This window comes from Notamacropus eugenii, chromosome 2 (genome assembly GCF_028372415.1).
Source record: "Notamacropus eugenii isolate mMacEug1 chromosome 2, mMacEug1.pri_v2, whole genome shotgun sequence".
NCBI lineage: Eukaryota > Metazoa > Chordata > Mammalia > Diprotodontia > Macropodidae > Notamacropus > Notamacropus eugenii.
In genome coordinates, this window is record NC_092873.1 from 507,452,768 (window position 1) to 507,477,218 (window position 24,451).

Genomic DNA, 24,451 nt, shown 5'->3' on the forward strand with positions numbered 1-24,451 from the left:
GAAATCTAGTCTAGAGTGTCTTCTGTCTGTCCCCTATGATGAGTCAGAGGCAGTAGGCTCAGTCTACTTTTTGGTTGGTTAAGGGGTTTTGGTTCATTATCCAGGGGAAAATTGGGGCACAGAGTCCTAGTCATTCTCAGGGACCTTTGAAAGATGCAGGGGCAGGCAAGGATTGGCTGAGGTTGGCTTGACCCTCCATGGAAAGATCAAGGGTTTTTACATTACCTCACTCCTCCTCCCCACCTTGAGCCTTCCCTAAGCTCCTCTTTTTCCTGTGTACTTATGCACCCTGTGAGTGTATGTGGAGGGCAGGAGATGAGGTGGGGGAGGAACAGACCCAGCTCTTTCCTCAAGGAGCTCCAAAAGTCAGGGGATCTCTGGAATTCCTATAATAGTAGAAAAGAAGGAAAAAAAAACCATTTATTGCTCACCTATTATGTGTCAGGCTTTATACTAAGTAAATACTTTACAAATAAAATCTTATTTGATTCTCCCAACAACTCTAGGAGGTAAATGTTATTATTATTATTCTGATTTACAGGTGAGGAAACTAAGGCAGGCAGAGATTAAGTGACTTGCTCAAGGCTCAGAGCTCTATCCATTGTGCTACCAGTAATAGAGAAAGAGGAAAGTGCTTTGGACCTTGGGGGGATTTGAACAAACACTGGGAAGGAGAGATGAATCTGACATGTATAAGGGATGGGGATAATAGAGTCTACCTAGATGGGGCAGGGGCTATGTAAGGGGAATCATCAGTGAATGAACGAGATGAGGCTGGAGGCAGATGGAAGCACCTGGTTTTGTCCTGAATCAATGGGAGCCAACAAAGATCTCAGAACAGGGGAGTGTCATTTTCAGAGCCCTGACTTTGACTCCTCACTCATCAATCAATAGAATGTCCCCTCCCAGCTCTTCTTGGGACCTCAGTTTGAAAATCAGATAAGACAGAAGGCTTGTAATCTTAGGCTCCACTGATGCTTGCCCCTTCCACATCTCCCACCCCAAAGGAGGGAGAAAACCTGTAGGAAATACTTGGGATATGTCTGGGGTGAGGGAGCACTAATTGCAACAAGTCCTAAGGGATCTAAGCTTTAACATAGGATTTAGAGCCAGAAGGAAATTTGGAGTGCATCAGGTTCAATCTTCTGATATTACAGATGGGGATACCAAGGCCAGAGAGAGAATGATTTGTCACAGCCATACCAAAGTCAAGTTTCGAAATCAGGTCTCCTGACTCCAAACCCAGGTGGTCTCTTTCTACTGCATCATTTTCTCCCCTGAGCCACTCGAGGTAGATGTGAATATTCAGCTGGGCTGGGATATTGGGGTCACATTCACAAAGTTCTAGATCTCACAGCTAGAAGGAACCTGAAAAGCCTCTGCTTCAAACCATACCTGAGTGAGAATCACCCCTAAGAACTCCCTGGACAAGGGCCCATCTGGCCTTGGCTTCTGCTTGGAGACCTCCAAGAATGCGGAGCTGACCAATCCTCTGGGCCACCAGATCTGACTCTGGACATGTTTAATTGGTGGTAAGTTTCTCTGGATGTCCAGCCCGAATTGGTTCCCGTCCCCCCTTCCCCCCCTCCCGCCCCGCCATCACTGTTCCTGGTTCTGCCCCATAGGACCAACTGAAGCAGCCTAGAAGCTGGTCTTTGGGACAGTGCCTCCAACAAGTGGGCCTCACATTCCCTGCTCCTTCTCAGCCCAGCCTTCTCCTTCTGTGTCATCAGAGTATTCTTGGACCTTCATCAGCTGTAGTCAGATTATCTTTGCCATGGGGGAGGCCCTTACTAGGTCTAACTCAGATCCTCCAGCTGTGGGGAAGGCCTCTGAGTCCAGGAGCCTCACAGGCTGAGGTCAGCATTTATAACCAACTCCATGTCCCTGGGGTAGGGATCCCCAGAGGGCCTTGGCTCAGACAGAGCAGTGAGGAACCCAGTGTTTGAGCCAAGTCCAGGGAGCCCCAGGCCAGGAAGGTCAGGCTATTTCCAACCTCATGCGGCTGTCCCAGCTGGTAGCGTCACCAGGATGCCCATGATGGGGAGATTGATTATAGCCAAGCCCTCCTGTCAGGCTCTGACAGCCTGGGAGAAGAATGTGTATTAATATTAATTGGGGCTAATTAGTTGGATAAATCAATCTGCCCAGAGAGACTGGGCTGTTCCCACCAGGATTGGAGCAGTCCAGACAGGTCTAATGAGGTTGTTGTAGGGAGTATGTTTCCGTGTGTGTGTGTGTGTGTGTGTGTGTGTGTGTATGTGTGTATGATGGTGAACAGCTGCATCTGCGTGGGGGGGATTGTGAATGCACAGAGGAAAAAGAGTCAGTCTTGCCTAGGGGATGGAACCACTCTGGGGTTTAGGGGTGGGGAGCCCAGGCTTGCATTCTCTTTCTGAGCCCTAATGACTGTGACCCTGACCTCTGACCCTCAGTGATCTCAAGCAGAAACACAGGATTATAATAGCACTGATCTGCCAAGATTGTGGGGAAGCTCAAATAAGACAATATAGGCAACCACTGAGGTGCACAGTATGGCTGGGATTGCTGGATGGGGTGATTGTAACAGAGTCTGGAAAGCCACAGGTTTAGCTCTTTTTCCCACTTCAAGCCTCAGGTTTCTCATCTGTAAAGTGGGATTAACAATCCTCACAAGACCCACCTCATAGGTTTGTTGGAGGAAAACACTTTATTAGGTTCAGGGCTCCTGGCTCTGCCTCCCCTTCACCCCCCAATTCTATTCCTGCAGAGCCCCTAAAACCAGACCCCAAGCCTAAAGTTGTACAGTGTCCTTTGGCACTCATCCCACTGAGCTTTTTCTGGCTCCTCCCTCGAGGGGCCTAGTCTTGTGCAAAAGGAGATAGGAGGAGGAGAGGAGTGAGGCCTAGGTTGGGCCTGGAGGGGAGTCCTAGTCTGTCCAGAGTGGTAGGACTTATCTCTAAGGACCAGTGAGACAGCAAGGGTTATTGGATAGAGGAACTTAAGAGGTAAGGAAGGCCCTAACTCAGAGCTATAAGCATTGGCAGAGACTGGTCTCAGGATCAGCCATGAAGAGGAGATAGTAGAAGAAACAGAAGAAAGTTGTAGGATCTGGATTCAAATCCCACCACTGAAACTACCTGTGTGACCCTGGGCAAATCACTTACCTTTCCTGGGTCTCAGTTTCTGCCTCTGTAACATGAAGGGGGTAGGACTGGATAATTTCTGGATCTCTTCCAACTTTATATTTTGTGACCCTGGGGAGAGGGGATGGAGATGAATGAAAATGGGGAGAAAAGGGGTTCCCTCTGCTAGTGTGTCCTGGGTCAACCTATCTCCTCCCTCCTCTAGGGACCAGAGGTCTCTCACTAACAGACCAGCTCCTTCCTTACCCTGCTCGCATAGAATCAGAGAACATCAAAGTTAAGAGAGACTTCAGAGACCATGTCATCAACTTCCCTTGCTTTTAGAGGTGGAAACAAGCTCAGAAAGGGGAAGGGACCCAGATCTTTAGAATTCCATCCAAGATCTCTTTCCAAGATTATGCCTCCTCTTGCCATTTCTCCCTCTCTCCCTCCCTCCCTCTCTCTCTCTCTCTCTCTCTCTCTCTCTCTCTCTCTCCCTCTCTCTCTCTCTCTCTTTCTCTGTCTGTCTGTCTGTCTCTCTCCAGCAGTTCCTGCTACTTGATGTACAGAGAGATTCCCAAATAGTATTGGTCTATCTAGCTAAAGATGCACTAAGTGTTGCTCAGTCTTAGATCCTGGCAGATGATACCTCTGATTCAGTTATGTGGGCAAAAGCTTTTTTTTCTTCCTGTCATTAGTTTTATTTGAGATATTACTTAACAAGATAATACCCAGGACAGGGCCAGGATATCAGCTTTTCTTTAAAAAAAGTGACATGTCCATATAGTACTTTCTCCTCAGGAGTTGAAATTCACTATTGGTAATATTCTCAACGTGGACAGCTAGGTAGCATAGTGGATAGAGTGTCATGTCTCAAATCACGAAGACTTATCTTCCTGGGTTCAATTCTGACTATACTAGCTGTGTGACCCTGGGCAAGTCACTTCACCCTCTTTGCCTCAGTTTCCTCATCTGGAAAATGAGCCAGAGAAGGAAATGGGAGACCACTACAGTATCTTTGCCAAGAAAATCCCAAATAGGGCTACAAAGAGTCAGACAAGACTGGAAAAACAACTCAACAGCAATATCCTTCGCAGCAGGAAGCAGTAAATAGAAAGGCAACTGTAGGATATGAAATGCTTGAGTTTTTAGTCCTGCCTCTGATACAGAGTGTCAGCTAGATGGTTCAGTGGATAGAGCGCTTCCTAACTTAGAAAGACCTGGATCTGAAACCAGCTTTCCAACACGAGCTGTGTGACCTCAGGTAAGTCACTTCACTGCTGTCTGCCTCAGTTTCTTCATCTGTAAAAAGGGGATAATAATAGCACCTTCCTCCCAGGGTTGCTGTGAGGATCAAATGAGGTCATATTGGTAAAGTATTGTACAAACCTTAAAGTGCTCTCTAAATGCTGTCTATAATGGATATGGTGATGCTGTGGATAGACTACTGGACCTAGAGTCAGGAAGACCTGAGTTTGAATCTTGCCTCAGTCACTTAATGGCTGTAAGACCCTCGGCAAGTCATTGTTCTCTGCCTCAGTTTCTTCATCTGTAAAATAACAAAACCTACCTCAAAGGGTTGTTGTGAAGATTGAATGAGATGATATGATACTTTACAAGACTCAAAGCACTCTAGAAGCTGATCTGACTCCAGGTCCCAGGTCACTCCCTAAACTGTAACTTGCTGAGCAGAGACTAGTCTTCTTTGGTAAAGAGAATTCCCCATTATAAGGAACTGCCACATCTGGGCCAAACAAAGAAAAGCAAAGTATTAGGGTCTTATGGTAGAATTCTAGATTATCCTAGAATGAAAGATTTGAATTGTTGAAACAACTCTATTGACATCTCCATCAGTCAGTGCAGATTTACTAAGCCTCTACTGTGTGCTGGGCACTGTGGTAAATGCAAGGGATAAAAGAACGCAAAAGACAGTCCTTACCCTGTGGGAGCTTACATCCTAATGGGGAAAAAGCAAGCAAACAAATATGTACAAACGATATATACAAGATAAATAGGAAATAATTAAAAGAGGGAAAGTATGACATAGGAAGGAATATGAGGTGGAAGAAGACTAGAAAAGGCATAGAATTAAGTTATGAAGGGCTTTGAACTCCAGAGGATTTGATATTGAATCCTATGGGAGTCACTGGCATTTACTGAGTAGAGGTGGGGTGGAGGGACATGATTAGACCTTTGATTTAGGAAAATCACTTTAGTGGTTGAATGGAGGATGGATTGGAGTGGGGAGAGACTTGAGGCAGGCAGACCCTCCAGCTATTGTAATAGTCTAGGTGTGAGGTGATGAGGGCACCAGAGTGGGGCAATGTCAGAGGAGGAGAGGGGGAGTATTGGAGAGATGCACCAGAGGTGAAATGGACAGCCATTTGCAACAGCCTGGATGTATGTGTGTGGGGGGTGTTCACCCTTTGTTGCCAAAGAAGACCATGCCATCAGAGAAATGATGACATGACTTGCACTTGACTTTGTTTTGAATGAAGGAGGGCTGTGCAAGTGACCAGCCTCAGTTCTCCTCCAGAGCCATCTGGGTCCAGTGACCAGATATTTATCAGGATGACTGGAGATGATCCAGGATGAGGCAATTGGAGTTAAGTGACTTGCCCAAGGTCACACAGCTAGTGAGTGTCAAGTGTCTGAGGTGAGATTTGAACTCAGGTCCTCCTGACTCCCACACTGGTGCTCTACCCACTGCACCACCTAGCTGCGCATGTGGGGGTTGAGAGATAATGAGGAGTCCAGGATGATCCCCTAGGTTGTGAGCCTGAGGAATTGACTTGGAGGAAGGTGCTGTCCTTGACAGTAATAGAGCAGTTGGGGAGGGGAGAATTTAAGAAGAAAGATTCAGTTTTGAACATGTTGAATTTTAAATGTCTACTGGACATCCATTGATTAAAAGGAAGTTGGAGATGTGAGGTTGAGGTCAGCGGGGAGATTGGGGCAGAATTCATAGATTTGAGAATTGCCTGCATAGAGGTGGTAATTAAATCAATGGGAGCTGATGAGATCACCAAGTGAAAATAATGAGTTCAATTTTGAACATGGTAGGTTTAAGATGTCCAATATATAAAGGACATCTAATGTTCCGGACATCCAATAAAAAAGGGAGAAGAGGGCACAGGACAGAACCCTGTGGTACACTTATGATTAGAGGGCATGATCTGGATGAGGATCCAGAAAAAGAAGAGTGATCAGAGAGGGAGGAAGGGAACTAGGAGACAGCTATGACCCAAAAATTGAGAGAAGAGAGTATCAGGGAGGAGGGAATGATCAACAGTGTCAGAAATTGCAGAGTCAAGGAGGAAGATGGAGAAAAGACCACCTGTGTTTGGCAACTAAGACATCAGTAACTTTGGAGAGACAGATTTTGGTGGAATGATAAGGTCAAGAAGCTGAGATTTAAAAGAGAATGAAAGGACAGAGAAAGTAGAGACACCTATTGTAGATGGGCTTTTAAGGAGTTTGGCCACAAAGATACAGGATGAAGTTAATGGAATGAATGGAAGGATTAACTGAGATTTTTGTTTGTTTGTTTGTTTTTAAGATGGGGACGAAATAGGAATGTCAGTAGAGAAGGATCCAGTAGACAGGGAGAGATTGGAGATAAGTGATAGAATGGGGGTGATAGAGTTGCAATCTGCTGGAGGAGATGGGATGCAATGGGATCATTTGTGCAGGTAGAAGGGTCAGCCTTGGTAAGAAGTAAGGCCATGTCTTCATGTGAGACAGAGGTGAAAGAGGAGAGTGGCAGAAGGCATATGAGTGATAGGAGATGAGGAGGAGGGGAGAAGAGAGAGATCATTTCAAATAGTCTCATCTATTTTTTTTTTTTTTGTAAAATATGAGACAAAGTTCTCAGCTAAAAGGGTGAGAGAGGGGAGCCATAGAAGTTTGAGGGAGGATGAAAAGGTTTGGAAGAACCTCTGTGAAAAGCAGGAGAGGGAGCTGATAAGGGAGGCATAGTAGGATTGTCTAGAAGCAGTGAGGACCTGGTCAAGGTTGTATAACATAAATTTGTAGTGAACTCAGTCAGAACAGTTGATCTATGTGTATTTTGGGAGTAGAAAAGTCTCCCTCTGGAGTTCTACATTTGTCCAATTAAGTTTTACCAGTCATTAACGTATTTAAACCTTATAATTATTTCCATCTTATTTTCCTCCTCGTTCAAAATAATTTATTTATTCACTCATTTATTAATTTGTAGGACCATATATTCAGAACTGGAAGGACCTTAGAGATCACCATGTCCAACCCCCTAATTTCATAGATTAGAAAATCGAGGACCAGAGGGATATAGGAATGCAGTATTGGATTTGGAGTTAAGAGGCATGGTTTCAGAACCTGCCTCTAATACATACTAGCTACGGGTCCATAACAAGTAATTTTTCCTCTATGAACACCAGTTTTCTCATATATAAAACCCAGAAAATAATACCTATAAAAAAGTATGTAACTCATAGGTCATCTCACTGGGAGGGTCAATGTTTTGCAGACTTTAAAAGCGCTACACAAATGTCTATCATTATTATTATCATTACTGAAGGGGTATTAAGTAGCAGAATTCAGTTTTAAACTCAGTACCTGTTACTCCAAATTTAGTGGGCTTTCCATTTATTCTTCATTTATTGATTTGCTCTCATCCCTCCCTCTCTCCCTCCTTCCTTCCTCCTTCCTCCCTCCCTTCCTCCCTCCCTCCCTCCCTCCCTTCCTTCCTTCCTTCCTTCCTTCCTTCCTTCCTTCCTTCCTTCCTTCCTTCCTTCCTTCCTTCCTTCCTTCCTTCCTTCCTTTTATTCCTCCATCTCTGTGCCTGTGTACAGCTATCCCCAAGCCTGGAATATTCTTTCTCCTCATCTCTACCTTTTGGAGTGTCTAGTTCCCTTTAATGCTCAGTTCAAGTGCTCCACCCTGCACAAATCCTCCCTTAGTTCCTCTGGTTGGTGCTGCTTCCCTTCTACCTCCCCACTGAAATGACTTGTGTATCTATTTTGCATTTACTATATGGGTACATGTTATGTGGATGAGTCTTCTAAGCAATGAGTCACTGGGGGCTTCCTCAATGAGGATATTAGTGGGGAACAGGCAGGCTCTCATTAATGATATCCCAGAAAACATCTTTACCATAACTCAATTGATAGAAAGCTCTAGCAAATACAAATTCTCATTGTAGTCTGTTGATTATGAAAGAGAATTTACTTCAGCAAAAGAAAATGCATCCTTAAAACCTCTCCAAAAAGGTGTCTCCTATTCATACATGAATGTCATTCAAGATTCCTTGAAAGACATAACAGCAAAATAACCTCATTCAACTACCCTCAGATCATAAACATCAGGTGAGACATACAGCAGGGACATATTACATTACATACATATATTCACTGAAGGTGCTGACCATTGTGATGGAGGACATACAGCACAGACTGTAAATCCCTACAGATTGGGAGGTCCTCGACATACTCATTTTTGGAGATAGTGGTATGTTGATTGCATCCAACTCCAGAGCATGGCAGAATCTCCTGGAAGATATTTGTTACCACCCAAGAGTGTGGTTTAACCATCACGCAGGAAAAACCAAGTGAATGAAGTGGGAGAAAGAAGTTGTTGTCCAACTTATGAGCTGCAGTTAGATGTTACATATATATTTGTATATACATAGATATACATCTATAATGGACAAAATATATTCTATACCCCTCTGCTCTCTCTGGCTGGCTCATTCACTCTATCTTCTCATACTAGCAGATCTTGCAACAGGGTACAGCTATAACACATCTAGAGTTCACTTTCAGGGTCTTAAGGGTAACCCTGGTGTGGGAGGAGCCATATGTCTATGCTCATACCTGTTTCTCCTAACCAGGGCCCCACCAGTTGCTTCTCTTTTATACACCATTAATTTCTCACCCAGCAATTTTATTTCACTCCTGGATTTCTCACACTGGAAGTCCTCTTTGCCCTTGTTGCCCCTTCCTATTATTGATTAAGTCCTTCCAGAATTGCCATTTTAAGGAACGTGTCCAGGCCAGCCATGCCTTCACTCCTCCTCAGGTCTCAGTCTTGACTCTCTGGACTTTTTATACCATGTCACAGAAGCTTCCTTGTCCTGGAAGTTCATCCAGCCTTGAATTTCTCTCACTGAAAGTAATCTCCCATACTCTTCCCAGAAACCCTTTCCTCTAAATGGATGGTTCCTTCCAGAACCTTTGTTTCAAGGAAACGCCCAAGCCAGCCATGTCTTCATGCTTCTTCAGGTTCCACTCCTAACTTGCCAGAATCTCTCTACAATTCCCCTATTTGGAGACCTTCCCCTTTGCCCCCACCTCCCCGGTATTCAGATTCCTTTTCCCTGTGGTCTTCCCCTGTTAGAATGTACTGTAAACCCTTTGAGAGCAGAAACGATCTTCTTTCTTTCTGCTGGGTTAGACCACTCCTCTTCCGAGTCTTTTCTCTCCCGCTGAATGAAGCTGTTTCTAGGCTACTCTTGCATCACTGACGTCCTGTTAAATTCTTTTAACAAATTAGTAGCATTAAGCCCAGCATCTTCAGGGTTACTTCTCTTGGCTAGATGCTGAGGCAACATTGAACTTGTTTTCTTTAATACTGAAATATGGAAAGGAGATGAGTTTTTGCTTGAGGCTTTGAGGAAGTTTCCCACCTAGAGACATAGGAAGTTAAGGGTTATGTGGGAGCAAAGTGAAATGTACTGTATACAAAGTAACAGCAAGACTGTAAGATGATCAATTGTGAATCACTTAGCTGTTCTCAATGATACAGTGATCCAAGACAGTTCTGAAGGATTGATGATGAAAAATGCTATCCTTCCTCAAAGAAGACCTTAATGCTGTCTGAATACAGATTGAAGCCTACTTTTTTAAAACTTTCTTTCTTTTTTTTTTTTTTTGGTCTATGTTTTCTTTTACAACATAATTAGTATGGAAATGTTTTACGTGATTAAACGTGTATAACATATCAAATTGATTACCTTCTCAATGAGGAAGGGAGAAAATTTGAAACTCAAAGTTTTAAAAATGAACATAAAAATTGTGTTTACTAAAATACTAAACAAATTTTTAAAAATGAAAAAGTGCTATGTAGGCAAGGCTTTGAGGGGTTTCTTCTCTCACAAATCAGAGAACATTCCTCCAGATGATTCTTCACCCAGAGTAGAGGATTCCCTTTTCTTCTGGTTAACTTGCTCACACAACAGATTTCCTCCAATCAGATCATCTCCCCACATCAATGGCAGACCCTCTAGTTAGCTGACCTCAATTTCTAGTAGCTTCTGTGTTCTGTTTTCTTTCTTCTGATTTCTGAACTTCTGTAAGCAGCTTTTCTCATGGGTTTATCAGATGTCTTTCCTGCCCTCAGCTTTCTTGGTTACTGACTCCTGCTCTTCTGATCTTGATTGTCATCTGACTGCTAATGCCTCAAGTCAGGGCTGCTTAGTGTATACTGACTTATCTCTTAGTTCAGAAACTCTAAATGTACATTTTTTTTTTCAGATAGGGCACAAGTTTTTATTCTACAATAGTCCCAAAGCATTTCTTTGACAGATTTCCAGAAATAACCTGCAAAGTCCTGAAAACAGTCATATTAAAATTAGCTACTGGAAAACAATGTGCTCTAGACATCTCTACAATTGATGTTTTTCCCTTTGAGTGTTCGCTGTTATCCCAGTTCTCTCAGAATTGTCTGTGTTTGGGGTTAGGATTAGTCAGGGTTAGAAGTTAATTAGGTGCTAAGGTTCTCTTCATGTGTTTTTCACATGAATGTCTCTTTTCTGTCCCTTTCATTAATATTTATTTAAGAAATAGGAAGTTCTATCTATCTATCTATCTATCTATCTATCTATCTATCTATCTATCTATCTATCTGTCTCTCTGTCTATCTATGAAAGAGAGACTCTGGACTCAATCATAGTAAGGATAGCTTCACTGCTCCCTCCGAGTTCTAGGGGTACCCCAAAGGGGTTAGGAGTAACTTTTTCTAATTTTGGTAGCTCAAGCCTCCATTCCAGTGTGTTCTTACCACTGTTATCATCAATGATTTACACTCCAATTCCATTTAACCTTGGAATTTACTCCAATTAACACTCTCATTCCCTTCACCCAATTGGCATCAATTAATTTTTCTTTTTAAAAAATATTTTATTTATTTTTAGTTTTCAACCTTCACTTCCATAAAATTTTGAGTTCTAAATTTTTCTCCCTCCCTTCTCTCCCCCACAAGATGGTGTGCAATCTGATATAGGCTATAAATATACATTCATGTTAAACATATTTTCACATTGTTGTAGAGAAGAATTAGAGAATTCTAATGGGAGAAACTATGAGAAAGAAGAAACAACAATAACAACAAAAAGAGAAAGAAAATAGTATGTTTCAATCTTCAGGATACATTTCCCATCATGAGTCTTTTGGAGTTGTCTTGTATTGCTGAGAAGAGCCGAGTCTATCAAAGTTAGTCATCGCACAATGTTGCTGTTACTGTATACGATGTTCTCCTGGTTCTGCTCACTTCACTCAGCATCAGTTCATGTAGGTCTTTCCAGGTTTTTCTGAAGCTGCCTGCTCATCATTTCATATGGATTCCCCAATTGATGGGCATCCCCTCAATTTCCAATTCTTCACCACCACAAAAAGATCAATTAATTTTTCAAAAGGGATATTTACTTCAAAGATATAACAAGAACGGAAGTTACAATTATTTTTCCTCAACACCTTGTGACACACTCTCTGCTATATCACATCAGATCCTGGGAAGAGTGGTCTCAGGTAACAATATTCCTACATAGCATTTGTCCCATCAAACTTCTTTCCAAATGTGTCATGGCCAATGGATGGAGGAATCGGAATCTCTGCTACACTGGCAGTCAAACAGGTTGCCCTGGTTTTTTCTGACTTCTGGAAAATCCAGGCATGGACTTCCAGGCTCCTGGTGGCTTTCTCTCATGACTTTTTGACATTCATAAGAGCATAACTATATCTACCCTCCTTCACCTTAAAGCAGGAAAATAATAGTCAAAACAGACAGAAACAACAGAACCATGTGCTCATAAGCTATGTTGTCCTCAGAGGAGGGGAGGGGAAAGGTAAAGGCTTGAGGCCTCTCATCCCTCCAAGGGCTTGGTTCTTGCTTCCTCACTTGAGGAATGAAGATCCTCTCACCTCTTGACTTTGGTAAGTGAATGCCTTTGAATTCACCTCACCTCTGACACACAGCCAGTCAGCCACCTGACGCTTGATCACATAGTGGACCAGAAGCCAGTTACAGAATCTCTTCACATGTTCCAAAATGCAGAAGAGGATTGCATCAACATGGTCTTAAGGACTGGAATCAGCGGCTAGTCAGTCCCTTGTCATATTTTTTTATCTGCATATTTTTATCCATATGCTAATTGAATTTAATTAATTTGACTTCATCTCCACCCAATCTGCCTACATGGAGCTCAAATGATGCCTCCCTTTCCCGTTTTTCTCTTTTCCTATCTCTGTATCTCTCTCTCTCTCACTCTCTCCCTCCCCCTCTCTCTTTTTCCTCTCTCTCTCCCCTCTCTCTTTTTCTCTCCCCCCTCTCTCTTTCTCTCTCTCTGCCCCCTCTCTTTTTCTCTCTTTCTCCCTCTCTCTGTCTCTGTCTCTCTCTTTCCCTCTCTAGGCACCTGAACTGGACCCAGAGCACATCCTCTCTCTGTCCCTCAGAGAGTTGGCCCACCAGTTACGCCAGGGTTCCCTAAGCCCCGAGAGTGTCCTCTGCATTTACATGGAAAAGGTGAGGGGCCTTCAGGACTGTGAGGTCAAGAGTGAATCACTTCACCTCTCTCAACAATCCCACCCTCCCACTGGATGACTGAACAGTCATCCAGTAGGGGGACAGGTCCATAATCTCAGGCTAAATCTTGGGGTGCTGCCAAGGAGTGGGGAGTTAAGTCTGTGTCTTGGGGGAGACCTCCTGAAGAAAAGCTGGGAGAGGCTCCTTGAGGGAAGGCCACCTCTTAGTTCTCCCCACCCCACACACAGCTACCTCTCCTCCCCTCTGAACTCAGGCCCTGAAGGTGCACCATGAGCTGAATTGCCTCACTGACTATTTGGAGGACTGTGAGGTTCGACTGCAGGAGCTGAAAAGACAGCCCAAGGAGAAACGGGGCCTACTCTATGGGGTCCCTGTCAGCATCAAAGACCCCTATGATTACAAGGTGAGTCTGAGTGGAACCTCACCTGGGGCTTTGCACAGGGAGCTGCTTCCTTAGGGTTTGGTGAATAAACAGAGGAAGGAGGGGCCATGTGGGTGTGTGAGACTATGTGAGTATGTGTGTGTGAGTGTGTGAATATGTGAATGAGTGTGTGAATGTGTATGTGTGTGTGAGTATGTATGTGCATGAGTGTGAATGTGTGAGTGCATGCATGTGAGTACATGTATGTGTATGTATGTGTGAGTGTGTGCATGTGTGTGTGTGAAGGGAAGGGCCTGCCCTTTGAAGTCATTGGGAGGAAAAGGATAGAGGGTTTGAGCTACACATTGTCATGAACATTTATGTATCCGCATGGGTTGGGGGGGACCAGAAGAGTGGGGGAGGGAGCGTCGAGAGGTCCCCAGGTCTCCTGAGGGCAGAGTCAGGTAGCTCATAAACGTCTCCTCCCCACTCTTTAGGGCCATGACTCCACCTGCGGCATGGCCTATTTCCTGGGGAAGCCTGCAGAAGAAGATGCCACCATAGTGAAGGTTCTGAAGAGCCAAGGAGCAGTGCCCTTTGTCAAGACGAACATCCCCCAGACCCTGTTCAGGTCGACAGAGAGCACCTTGGGGGAGAGGGAGGAACAGGAGGGGGAGGAGCACCTGATGGCCTGGGAGGTCCTAGTCCTGTGCTCTGAGCCTTTCCCTCCCCACTGGTCAAAGGAAACGCCTGGACTCCAGAGTTTCTGGTCATTTCCAGTCAATAGTCTAGTCCAAACATTCCTTTATTATGTATGTTAACAAGCTTTGTTGTGCATCTGACATCCCTTCCTGCTCAACAATCTATTTTAATGCTGTACATTACATCTATAACTATGGTCTAGTGATTTAGGTTCTAAGCTGTGTTAATGTTCCCTTTTCTAAGTTTTTTTTTTTCCAGCTCTCACAGTCTGGGACCCATTATGTAATATGTTATATTTACTTAATGGAATTTTTTATTGTGTCCTACTCTAAGGAGCTAAGTTGGTTTTCTTTATGTAGCCTAGCCTCCATCCCTGAAAGAGATGGGAAGTCCCAGGAGTAGCCCCAAAGAGCCTTGAAGGCCAATATAGTGCTGATTCTGGGATGACTTTCAGGTGTGGGGAGGGTCTAGCGCTGATCTGTGATTCACTTTTGGCTCTCTGCTTCCTTCTGTAGTTTTGAATGTAGCAATCCTATCTTTGGTGAGACTCTGCACCCCCAGAATCCAAAAAAAACTGCAGGAGGTTCCACTGGAGGAGAGGGAGCACTGCTGGCTGCTGGGGGTTCCATCATCGGCCTTGGCACGGATTCTGGCGGGAGTATCCGTATCCCCTCGGCCTTCTGTGGCATTTATGGCCTGAAACCCACTGGCTATAGACTCAGGTGCAGTTCTGGCTGGGACATGAGTGTTCTTTCTTCCACTCAAGGCAGCACTGGGATATTCTGAGGTCTGGGATATAGTGGAGTAATGGACAGGGGATATGATTTAAAATCAAGAGACGAGTACACAGAATCCTCCAGATCCAGAACCCAAGAATCTCAGAGTTGGAAACAGCCAGTATCTAGTCTAACCTCACCAGGAAAAAAAGAAGCCCCTTGAGATCACATCTGATAGGAAGCCATTTCAGCCCTTGCAGGAAGAGTCCTAGTGACGTCCTTTTGCTTTGGGAAAACTCAAATTGTTAGGAAGTTTTTCTTGATTTCTAGCCTCTTTGCACACCTCCCTCCTCACCCCCACTTCTATCTCTCCTTGCTTCTATCTCTGTCTACTGGGACCAAACAAAACAAATCTAATTTTTCTTCCATATGACTATTTTGTGAGTCCATCCATTTAAACAGTTTGAATGAACCTAACCTTTACTTCTCTATCTTTCCCACAAGAATGGCATGAATGTCTCTAATATATCTTTGCAGAATATCTTTGTTAAGTCTTCATAAACCATACCCACTGCATCCCTTTGGTCAACAAGGATATTAAAAACAGTTCAAGAGGAAATGGGGTTAGTCTGGTACGACTTGTTCTCGCTGAAGTCTTTTGGTGATCACTTCCTTTTCTAGGCATTTGATAACCATCCCTTTAATTATATAGTCTGTAATTTTACCAGAAATTCAAACCAAATTCACTAGTCACAGTTTGCAGACACCTTTCCTTATGTTCTTTTCAACATTGGGATCATATTGAATTTTCTTCAGTTTTGTAGTATCTTTCCTGGTCTCTGTAATGCTGTAAAGATCACTGAGTGACTAAGCAATCACAGACAATAATTCTTGTCTCCCCAGTTTATTTGGAAGAGGTGACTTGAACTCATCTTGGGCAACCAAGTGCTCTTTTCCAATCAACCAACAGATATTTATTAACTTCCTCCTAAATGCCAGGCACCAGACCAGGTGTGGGAGATAAAAGCATAATAAATGAAACAATTCCTTCTCAATTCCTCATTACACATTGTTGTTTGGTTCTTTTGAGTCCGAAAATCATTGTCTACAGTAAGGAAAACTTCTTTGACAGGAGGCAGTTAGTATGGATCATTATTGGTCCTCTGTAATATCAGTTAGTCAGGTCATTAATCAGAGCTATTAGGTTGTTTTTCTTTATAATGTCTTTGGTACTGTATACATTGTTCTGGTCCTGCTCACCTGACTCTGCATCAGTTCATACAAGTCTTCCCAGATATCTCTGAGATAATCTCTTTCATCATTTCTTTTGGTAAAATAATATTCCATTACTTTCATATGTCATAGTTTGTTTAGCCATTCTCCAACTGCTAGCCATTCCCTTAGTTTCTAGTTCTTTGTCACTGCAAAAAGAACTACTGTAAATATGCTTGTACACAGAGATCCTTTTCTTTTTTCTTTGATCTCTTTGGAGTATAGGTCTCATAAAGATTTTATTTATTTATTTTCAGTGAACAAAATTCTACTTTCTCTCCCTACCACCTTCCCCCTCTTTGGGGAAAAAAATCCCAAAACAAAACCTTTACAAAAAAGATGTAGAGTCAAGCAAAATGAATCCTAATATTGGCCATGTTGAAAAAAAAAAGTCTCAATTTGCAGTCTGAGTTCATTGTCTCTCTATTTTATTATGAGTCCCCTGGAATCATGGTTATCTTATTTATTAGAATTTTAAGTCTTTCAGATTTTTTTTGTCTCTACAATGTTGTTATTGTGTAAATTGTTGTCTTGTTCACTTCACTGTGCATCAGTTCATACAAATCTTCCCATGCTTCTTTGAAAAAATCTTCATCAGGCCAACATGGCAGAGTAACACCATGGATTTTCTAGTGTGCTCCCCCCAAGTCCAGTCAAATACCTGTAAAAAAAAATGACTCTAAACAAATTCTGGAGCTGCAGAACCCACAGAATGACAGAGAGAAGCAAATCTCCAGTCCAAGATAGCCTAGAAGGTTACCGGGAAGTGTCTATTGCCCCATGCTGGGGGCAGGGTGCAGTCCAGCATGGGCCATACTGGCACAGATGGGACCTGAGTAGGTCTCTTGGGATCTCAGGCACCTGTGGTGGTTTCCAGACTTCAGAACCCCAAAATTCTAAGGACAAATTGGAAGGTCAGTGGAAAAAACCTGTCAGTGGGACAGGTATGGGAGAGTAGAATGGTTCAGCCCCAGCCCCAGGGTGGCAGAGGGGGAGGGGGTAGAGGAAACTGCAGGAGCAGCAGCAGGGACTGTTTCTGGAGCTCTAGGCACACAGATTGTGGAGGAATCAAGTGGCTGACAGTACACCCCCCCACCATCACTGGAAGCAAACTACCTTGACAAAGAGCTCAAAAGTCAGGTAAATGGCTGGGCAAATGAGCAAAAACTAGAAAAAGAATCAGAATACAGAATCATACTTTGGTGACAAGGAAGACCAAAGCATGCAAACAGAAGAAAACAAAGTCAAAGCTCCTCCATCCAAAGCCTCCAAGAAAAATATGAATTGATCTCAGGCCATGGAAGAGCTTAAAAAAGATTTTGAAAATCATGTAAGAAAAACAGAACAAAAATTGGGAAGAGAAATGAGAGTGATGCAAGAAAATGATGAAAAACAAGTCAACTGTTTGCTAAAAGAGACCCCCCAAAATACTGAAGAAAATAACCCTTTAAAAAAATAGACTAACCCAAATGACAAAAGAGATCCAAAAAGCCAATGAAGAGAAGGATGTCCTAAAAAGCAGAATTGGCCAGATGGAAAAGGAGATCCAAAAGCTCACTGGAGAAAATAATTCCTTAAAGATTAGAATGGAGCAGATGGAAGCTAATGACTTTATGAAAAATCAAGAAATTATAAAACAAAACCAAAGGAATAAAAGAATAGCAGATAATGTGAAATATCTCATTTGGAAAACAACTGATCTGGAAAACAGATCCAGGAGAGACAATTTAAAAATTATTGGACTACCAGAAAGCCATGATCAAAAAAATAGCCTAGACATCATCTTCCAAGAAATTATCAAGGAAAACTGCCCTGATATTGTAGAACCAGAGGGTAAAATAGAAATTGAAAGAATCTACCAATCTTTCTGGATACCTCTCTACAGATTCAGATATTATGAATTTATATATCCATATCCAAAGCAATGAGTTTTGCTGCTAGCTTCTTTCTTGATTTTGTTCCATCATTCCGCTAAAGGATGACCAGCACTCTCTTAGTTTCCAGTTCTTTGACATATTACAAAAAGAGTTTCTATAAATATTTGTATATGTGGGTTCTTTTTCTCTTTCTACCTTATAGCTCTAATTTATGGTATCTAACTTGGTGGCTAAATAGGCAATTTTCTCCACCACATTCCTTTCTTTTTAGTATAAAGTTCTTTGGATCAGGCTTGTGAGGCTATGGCAAATATGTTTTTTCTGGCCCTCATTAGGGACCCTCTTTTCCTGGCCAGGAGCCTATCGTTCCTACATTTTAAACTGTGTTTCAGAAATCCAAATTCTATTTTCAGGCACCATTTTCTTAACCACCTGTTCACTCCCTCAGTTCATCTCTTTTCCGCAATCCTTATCTTCAAAGGAAGCAGTGATGGAAACAATTTCTACACCCCTAAGATTTTCAGTTTCTTTCCCCAGACTTTGTAAACTTCAGTAATGCTTTCTAAATTCCTCCTGGCAGTGTCATTTATGTCCACATAAATCATTAGATGTAGGTGATAGACATCTGTTCTGATGAGTCTTCAAGATTCTCTGCTACAACCTGAATATGTTCCTTAGGAAGACAGCAACAGACTTCTATCCTTATTATGCTGACAAACAGCTGCCTCATTACTTCTGAGAAGGAAGTGCCAACTATCACTGTTTCTTCTTCTGATCGTTACTCCATTGTCTGTCACCTGACTGTACCCTTGGAGCCTTCCTCTTTCTCCTCATTTTCCTCCTCCTCTATTTCTTCTTCCTCACAAATCAGTCCATTCAGGAAGTCTTCAAGTGCAGGCTGGTTAGCTATGCATCAGAGACCATAGACTCATTGATCCTCAGAGCTAGAAGGGACCTCAATGGCATCTAGTTCTGAACCTGAACAAGAATTTTCTCTTTGTTATCTCTGACAAGTGACTAGCCAGCCTCTGCTTGAAGACCTCCAAGGAGGAGGAACTTACTACCTTCTTTTGGGCGAATTCCATCCTTACGCCTCCTGTTCCCTTGGTTGACAATTGTAATTATTGCAAAGTTTGTGCTGGTGAAGAGTTTAAACATTTTTCTCTGCCTGCCCCTCTCCTCCCTATGGTCCTGGTTGTGGCCTCTTGGAGCCAAGCAGGACAACGCTCTTGTCTCTTCCACAGGACAGCCTTCGAATACTTTAGCCACAAGGTCACATCTTGGTTTCTCTTCTCCAAACTGAACATTCTCCATTCTTCAATTGACCTCCCACCTGTGCTCCTCCACTCCTGTTCTTGCTCTCTCTATATTTGAGGAATTCACTCCATTTGGAGGGCAGACTGTTGTTTTACTAAACCTGTTTACCAAACCTTTGTTGCTTTACTAAACCTGCCCTAGGTCATGAAGATATTGGGATGGATTCCAGTGGGGGGGGGGGCAGTTCGTAGTCTAGGGGAGGGTAACTGGGGTCTAGGGTACTGCTCCATGCTCCCACCACTAACCTCAACTGTTCAAATTTATAGTTATAATGGCATCAACTCAGCTGTAAAGGGGAAGAAGTCAAGTAAGTATTCTCTAGCTTTCTTTTTCCTATCACTCCAGCCCCCAAAATACCTGGCTGATCAATCAAATCTGACCTGTGCACCCATCATACCCTTCTACCCCCAGCCCTGGATTCTGGTTCTGGCCTCCTGGGAAGTCCTTCTCGCTGTTTGGAATCATCTCCCTCTGCTGTACATAGTGATTCCTGTCCTGGTGAAAGCTAGGGAGCATTTACATTCTCTCTCACCATCTTTCCCTTCCCCATCCTAGTAATCACCATGGCTGGCCCCATGACTCGAGATGTAGACAGCCTGGTTCTTATCTTCCGGCTGCTGCTATCTGAATACATGTTCCAGTTGGACCCCATGGTGCCCCCCATGCCCTTCAGGGAGGAGGTGAGTGGTGATGGGGGATGGTGGGGAAGGAGCAACCTCTGAAGGCTGATGACAGCCTGGGACAGAAGGCCAGGGTTTAATTCTTGGATCTACTGTTGATCTTCTCTGTGAGCTCAGGTAGGGGCTGAATCTCCTTGGGTCCAATTTCCCTAGTGCTCTAATGGACAGAGTTCCATAAGACCCACTCCCTTCTCCCCAGTCAAGCCTACTTGACAGAGGTGAGGAAGAAAGGATATAGGACTGGCTCTTTAAAAAAAGTCTCTGTACTTTCTGGTCATCATCATCAATGTCCACCTATCCTCTCTCTCTCGCTCCCTCCCTCCTTCCTTCCTTCCTTCCTTCCTTCCTTCCTTCCTTCCTTCCTTCCTTCCTTCCTTCCTTCCTTCCTTCCTTCCTTCCTTCCTGCCTTCCTGCCTTCCTGCCTTCCTGCCTTCCTTCTCTCACTAACACCTCCCAGAACCTCAGAGGCATCTGGTCTGACCTAGACCATCTTCAACTGGAAGTTATCCAGTCTTCGTCTGAAGACCTGCTAAGTATAGAGCCTTGAGCTAGGCTGAGGGAAGATGCCAAGTTTAGATAAGATGAGTCCCTGCTCTCAAGGAGCCCTTGGACTGGGAGGTAATTAGGACAAGTCCACAGGACACTGAGAAGAAGCAATGTTCTGGGGAAGGTCTGAGGGAGATCTGGAAGAGTTGTTGGAGGTGGTACCATTCAAGTTGGGTCTTGTAAACTACTAAAGAATTCAAGAGCCAAAAAGCGGTAGGAATGATATTACAGGCATTGGAAACAATGTTAGCAAAGACCAGGAGGTGGGAAAATCCAGGATCTATTTGAAGGACAGAGCTGTGCAGCTTGACTGAGGTATAAACTATATGGAAGGCAGTGAGATAGGACAAGACTAGAAAGGACAGATCATGGAAGGCCTTGAATGCCAACTACAGGGAATTGGACTTTACTCAATATGCCTTAGGGAGATATTAAAGATTTCTAAGCAGAGGAGAGGCATGGGAGATCTTTGTGTAAAAAAGATTATTCTAGGAGAAGCCACCAGCTTGAAAAGTTTTACAGGTGCTCTAAACAAGATGCTAACTGTGTGAAAAGGCAGTGTTCTCTGAGTCTGGTTGCTCAAGCTCATGAAGAGCCTTGCTGTTGTTACTTTTGGCCTTGGCCCTGCCTATACTGAGCACCTGAGGCAATGCCTCTATGGGATTTGCCTTGTAGATATAAGCCAGGACCTTGTCCCAAACAGAGAAGGGCAGAGACCTGGGTTCTGGGTTACACTTCACAACATGTTCCTTTACCTCTCTGGGCTGCTATTTCATCCTCTGTAAAATGGGGGTGCTCGAAGGCCTCTTCCAACTCAAACAGTTTATTTCCCTGTTCTATGACCATCTTTTGTCCTCTGTCCCCAGTGGATCAATCACCTGCCCTCATCTCTAACCACCTGGATCAATCCATCACTTGTCATCACATTTGCTGTCTCTCCTCATCTGTCCTTATCCATCACCATTGATTGCTCTGTCATCTCTCATTAATTACTCAGTCTATCAATACCTGTCTGTCTATCACCTTGGAGAGGGTCTGTAGGATCAATGGGGTTATGGGGGAGTCCCTGGGAAAAAACCTAGGGAAACAGATAGTGGAGACTGTGGAAGAGAGACTTGGGGGGATTTGAGGAGGAAATTTGAGGAGCATTTATGTGGGAAAGGACTTGGAGAGAATGTGGGGAATCCCTAGATTCCTTCCTTCCCCCAGGTATACTCCAGCACCCAGCCCCTTCGAATTGGTTATGTAGAGACAGATGGTTATACACAGCCATCCCCCAGTATGGTTCGGGCCATCCGAGAGGTCTCAAAGAAACTTCAGGCTGCTGGACACCAGGTAACCTGTACAGTTTGGGGGAGAGGGCAGTATGGTACAGGGGGGAACAAGCTGTCAGGAGAGACTGGCCCTGGACAAATCACTACATTTCTCTGAACTTCAGTTTCCTCATCTGTGAAATGAGGATAATAAGACTTGTCCTCTGCTGCTAGGCTGTTGTGAGGCCCAAACAAGGAAGTACTTTATAAGCCTGAAAGCCTTCAGAAGTATCAGTGGATATGATTGTTGCTGTCCATCCAGTCCTTGCCTGATGTGCTGATTCCCAAAGTGGGTTGGGTGTGTCTGGAAGAAGGGGATGATCCTACTGTCTCTCCAGTAACTCAGATGCCCAGAAAGCCTTGCCTAGCCTTCAGGGCTCATTTGGCAGGCAGCTTGGCTTGTCTCTGGCCTAGCCCCCAGCCCACTCCAGGCCTCTATTTCAGTTCTGCCCATCTGCTCCAATCCTGCCAAGTCCCCATCCATGAGATAGGCTACAGGAGGACCTAGAGGGAGAAGAGATCTGGTTCCTACCCTCAGAGAGCTCTCAGGGTTGGGACATATCAGACTTGCCACACTCCCCACACTCCTAGGAGATAACTGGAGGAGATAGGAGAGTGGGCAATCCAGGTTTAGAGTCCAAGTCTGAACAGAGGCTTGGGACAGCAGGTAAGAGATTTCACGACCAGGGAAGGTGAGGCTGTAACCAAACCGGGAATGACTGGCAGGGTTATGGAGGTGGACAGAGGGAGGCAGCAGTTACTGAAGGGATACTGGGCTGTCCTGTTTGGCCTGAGAGTTATATTTGGGATGTGGCTCAGGGACAGAAGAGGCTAGAGAGGGCCTTGAAGGCTAGGGTGAAGAGCTTGGGCACTGCAAGGCAAGACTGAGACCCTGGGGGAGGCGGGTTTTTCCGGGAAAGGTGGACCTTCTGGCTTCTGTGTTCAGTTCATCCTTCTCTCTCTTGCCAACTAGATCATTCCCTTCTCTATCTTTCGACCTGAGTGTGCGATGATAAAGCTATATACAGGAGGGCTCTATGCTGATGGGGGTGAAACACTTCTGGAAAAACTGTGAGTGGAATTTCAAGGATGATGAGGACATGGTAGAGGGAGGATCCGTGCTACAGGGGAAGTTCAGGCTCTAGACACTAAGCCAGAAGGCGAAATCAAGGCGAGAGAGTGGAAGGGGTGGGGTTACCCAGAAAACCGGACAGACCTACTGTGTGACCTTAGTCAAGTGACTGGGCCCCACCCTCTCCCCAAAATATACAGATAGATGCCATGGCTTCCAGTACTTCTGATAATCCTCACGAATGGGAAGGCCTTCCTGAGGTCTACGTGCCAATCCTCCTGTTTCCTTGGATCCCCTTCTGTGCTGTTAAGGGAGCTAGGAAGTCCTGAAGCAGTTCCTGGGCTAGGGGTGAGAGGATAGGCAGGGTGAGGACTGGCACTGGAGAAACTTTGCTGATCTTTTCTCTCTGTTGGCCAGTCGTGGGGACATCATAGACCCTACCATATCATCTGTAATCTCCACTCTCCGACTCCCGGATTTCATAAAGTGCTTTCTCTCCTGGGTCCAGAGGCCTGTGGTAAGTCCTGAGAATAGAGGACAGAGGCTCAGCCAGAGGGATGGGGGATAGAGAGTCAATGAAGGCTATAGAGGCTCAGGATGGGGATGAGGCTGAGAAGAGATGAATGACAGCTTAGTGGGGAGTGGGGGCTCAGAGACTGAGTCAGTGAGGGCACAGGATAGCACCTCAGAAAAGGTATTAGGGTCTCAGAATGAGGGTTAATTTTGATTGATTTTTCTCCTTCATAGGATACACGGGCAGCAAAGACTTTAGCTGTTCTACGAGGGGTGGGGTGAGTGTGCAGCCCTCCACTCCCTCCACCAAGCATTCCCCGAATCCCTGGATATATCACCTGGTTATAGCAGTGATACCAACTGGGGCCAGTGTTGGGATTAAGACGAAGGTTCTGATAAGTGTGTGAATTGGGGTGAATGCTGAGTTTTGAATGGGATTAGGACAGAAGGTCCAGGGTGAGTTTATAGTTAGGATTCATTCAACAGACATTTATTAACAAAGAGACTATGTATGGAGGCTTGGGCAAAGTTTGGGGGCCATACAGAGTGGTAGAGAGGTAGCCCTAGTATGTGGGCTCACATTGTAGGAGGGGGTTTGGTGCAAATAGCCAGAATGACATGATCACATTGTCCAAGGTGGGAACTCAGCTCTCCATAAGGTGGTCAGACAGTGGTTAGATAGAACCCAAAGGGAGTCTGGCAGGCACCCTGGGGGTAGGGAAGGCACTCAAGGATGGCCCAGACATTTCAGAGGGTACAGGCAGAATGTGAGACATCTAGACCATTTTCATCATTTAAGAGAGAATGAAGCCTGTGGGGAGTATGAATTTGGGAAGACCTGACCCTGGGGGACTGGCAGGTCCTCCTTGAAGGACTAGGGAACATCTCTATCCTTGGTTGGTAGACCAAGAAGAAGGTGTGAGAGAATCTATGGGATCTCACACCCTGGATCTTATTCCTTCCCAGGTCACCCAAGAATCTCTGGGAGCAACATGTGAATGTGGAGGTAGATGAACCAGGGCAGACCCCAGGGAGGCTTCAAGGGAGGGTTAGGAGAAGGAAGAAGACCCCATCCCCTCACAATAAGCACACTCACCTCTGAATCAAGGAGAGTCATGTCCCCAGTCCTTGAGAAGTCCCTGGTTTGAGGGGAATCTTCAGCCCATGCCCTTGGGGACAT

General features: G+C 44.4%; 1 protein-coding gene across 4 annotated transcripts in view; it reads left to right on the top strand.

Moving 5' to 3' along the window:
* The window catches only part of LOC140530082 (vitamin D3 hydroxylase-associated protein-like), a 58,349-nt gene that overhangs the window by 30,333 nt on the left and 3,565 nt on the right, over nucleotides 1-24,451 (top strand). For 2 of the 4 annotated variants that reach the window (XM_072649318.1, XM_072649315.1), the window contains exons 2-12: nucleotides 12,768-12,881; nucleotides 13,156-13,305; nucleotides 13,761-13,894; nucleotides 14,481-14,687; nucleotides 19,414-19,454; nucleotides 19,703-19,827; nucleotides 21,583-21,708; nucleotides 22,660-22,757; nucleotides 23,176-23,275; nucleotides 23,506-23,549; nucleotides 24,238-24,277. In XM_072649318.1, the coding sequence (XP_072505419.1) occupies nucleotides 12,873-12,881; nucleotides 13,156-13,305; nucleotides 13,761-13,894; nucleotides 14,481-14,687; nucleotides 19,414-19,454; nucleotides 19,703-19,827; nucleotides 21,583-21,708; nucleotides 22,660-22,757; nucleotides 23,176-23,275; nucleotides 23,506-23,549; nucleotides 24,238-24,277 (1,074 nt within the window). In that variant the 5' untranslated portion in view covers nucleotides 12,768-12,872. Of the gene's footprint in view, nucleotides 1-1,157; nucleotides 1,533-12,767; nucleotides 12,882-13,155; nucleotides 13,306-13,760; nucleotides 13,895-14,480; nucleotides 14,688-19,413; nucleotides 19,455-19,702; nucleotides 19,828-21,582; nucleotides 21,709-22,659; nucleotides 22,758-23,175; nucleotides 23,276-23,505; nucleotides 23,550-24,237; nucleotides 24,278-24,451 lie in introns of all 4 variants that reach the window. The other 2 variants (XM_072649317.1, XM_072649316.1) reach the window with 2 other exon arrangements.